Source organism: Onychomys torridus, chromosome 5 (assembly GCF_903995425.1).
Source record: "Onychomys torridus chromosome 5, mOncTor1.1, whole genome shotgun sequence".
NCBI lineage: Eukaryota > Metazoa > Chordata > Mammalia > Rodentia > Cricetidae > Onychomys > Onychomys torridus.
The window spans coordinates 123,651,946-123,654,341 of NC_050447.1; the positions used below are offsets into that span (position 1 = coordinate 123,651,946).

The 2,396-nt window shown below is 46.5% G+C and overlaps 1 protein-coding gene across 1 annotated transcript; it reads right to left on the reverse strand.

Annotated features, from left to right (window-relative positions):
- Nucleotides 1-951: 951 nt before the first annotated feature.
- LOC118584866 (RNA-binding protein 8A-like) lies at nt 952-1,476 on the reverse strand. The gene has a single exon (XM_036189204.1). It carries the CDS (start codon nt 1,474-1,476, stop codon nt 952-954), a length of 525 nt encoding a protein of 174 aa, XP_036045097.1.
- Between the last annotated feature and the right edge of the window lie 920 nt (nt 1,477-2,396).

Consider the following 2,396-nt stretch of genomic DNA (forward strand, 5'->3'; position numbering starts at 1 on the left):
TTATTATTCTACAATCCCACAGTGTGCTTACACAAACTCAGGTGCTCCAGATCTTTGGACAGTGGGAATTTTCAGCTCTATTGTAATCTCACCAGGGCACCTTCATATGTGGGTCTGTGGTTGACTAACCAGTATGGGGTTCATGACTCGAGATCAGGATGCAGGGTACAGGAGGACAGGAGCTAAGTAGGAGAGTCACCTGCTCTGGCCGAGTCTCTCTCGATTGCTTGTCTTACTTCCATGAAGAAGTTGACTCTGGGGCTTTGGCATGTCTCCTGGGTTGCCTGGGACTCGCTCTTTAATCCAGACTGGCTTTGGACTCACTGTCCTCAGGCCTCAGTCTCCTGCATGCTGGATAACAGGAGTTTGCCATTACTCCTGGCCAGACAGCCCTTCTCTGAAACCATTGAGAATGGGCTGGCAAGATGCCCCGCCAGTAACCAGCCCCCAAGCCTGACGACCTGAGTTCAATTCCTGGAACCCACAGTAAAAGAAGAAGACCAACTCCCATACGTTGTCCTCTGACCCTCACACATGTGAGGCCACGTCACAGTTTTTTAAAACAGACATTGAGTAGCAGGCAAAATCGGGGCTACAAATTCAGGTGTTTTGGTCAGGGAAATACCTCTTCATTTGTGGGCTCTCTGGGAACACAACCTATGGTGGCATCTGCCAGTTAGCATGTGGTTCCCTTAGCCCCTAATCAAAACCCACCCTGCAATGATGGGGGGTGACCTTCTTACAAAGGAACTCCATAAACTCCTGAGCCCACTTTTTTTTTAAATGTAGAAAACAAAATGAAACATTTTTTTTTTTTTTTAACTCAAAGCAATACTAAGTAGATAGGGTAAGAAATTAAATATAAACACAAGTTCTACCCTAACCCTATTTATGCAAGGCAGCACAACCAAATGGACTCGTGGAGAGACTATCTGGTCATCAGAGGATCTATCAACGATGTCTCCGGTCTGGACTTCTGCTTCGTCTTCGGCCACCTCTCCCCTTGCCCTTTGGTGGACCCCGAACAAAACACCAGTCGACACTGATTGGCTGTCCCATCAAATCTTGACCATTGAGTCCCTCCATGGCAGCCTGGGCCTCTTTGTATGTTTCATAGTCCACTAGAGTATACCCCTTCAAGTGTCCTGTACGCCTGTCCAAGTTAAGGTGGATGTTTTTTATTTCCCCATACTCAGCGAATTTGTCATGGATATCTTCTTCAGTGGCTTCTTCATGGACTCCAGTGACAAAGAGAATCCAACCTTCTACAGAGCGTTGTGGTCCAGGTTCATCGCCATCCTGCTCGACACTGTCATAATCCTCTCGCATCTGTGCTCGGGAGCCCTCTTCGGAGCCAAAGCCACGGCCCTTCTGTTTCTTCGCTTTTCCTTTTAGTTTATGGATGCTTTCGTCCCCATCCTCATCCATGGCGAAATCTTCGCCACCAGCCTCATGAAGATCCAGCACGTCCGCCATCTTGCTTCTCTCCTTTTTTGTTTGTTTGTTTGTTTGTTTTGTTTTGTTTTTCAAGACAAGGTTTCTCTGTGTAGCTTTGTGCCTTTCTGGAACTCACTCTGTAGCCCAGGCTGGCCTCCAACTCACAGAGATCCGCCTGGCTCTGCCTCCCGAGTGCTGGGATTAAAGGCGTGCGCCACTGCTGTCCGGCCTGAGCCCACTTTTAAAAAGCAACCAAGGATCACCATACACAGAAGATCAAGAGGCACATAGAGAGAGTACCAATAAATGGACAGGGAGGAAGAGAGAACCCTTGAGAACTTAGGGAGCAGGTGGGCTTAAAACTCTCTGACATGCTTGTCAGATTTTTTTCACCATAAGATAAAGCAGGGATAAAAGAGCAGTTACTATTTAATAAGGATAGCATTTTATTTGGGGGGATTAGACTATGGCACCCCTAAATATGTCTCTGGCATAATTCTTATTTTGAGCTGAAGACATTGGTGACAGCCCGTGCCAAAAAGCCTTTATTTGCCTGAAACCTCTCTCTTCTGAGGCCTCAGCACAGTGACAGTACTGCAGGGAACGTGGGACATCTTGAAAAAAAAACAAACAACCCTCCTGTGCAGTTCGTTTCTGCTTCTTATCTGCCCTCCCATAACACGTGTGACAGTAGAAGTCCCCCTGCCCCCCTTCTTCTCACTTCCTCACTAATTTATCTTTGATAAGATAACATATAGACCTGATTTCAAATCACTCTCTGAGTTCTTACACACTCCCAATGGGTGTGCACAAGGCATGTGTTAATATACTTGTTTTTCTACTGTTAATCAGTCTTTTGTCAGGTTAATTTGCAAGGCCCCAGGTGAAAAACCTACAAAGGCTGAGGGAAAAGGCTTCTCTCTTCCTTCCTTTATGCTGCAAGATGGAGATACCAGCGA

Bases quoted from the DNA above. Each gene is read 5' to 3' on its own strand.
- LOC118584866 (XM_036189204.1), bottom strand. From the start codon at position 1,476: ATGGCGGACGTGCTGGATCTTCATGAGGCTGGTGGCGAAGATTTCGCC.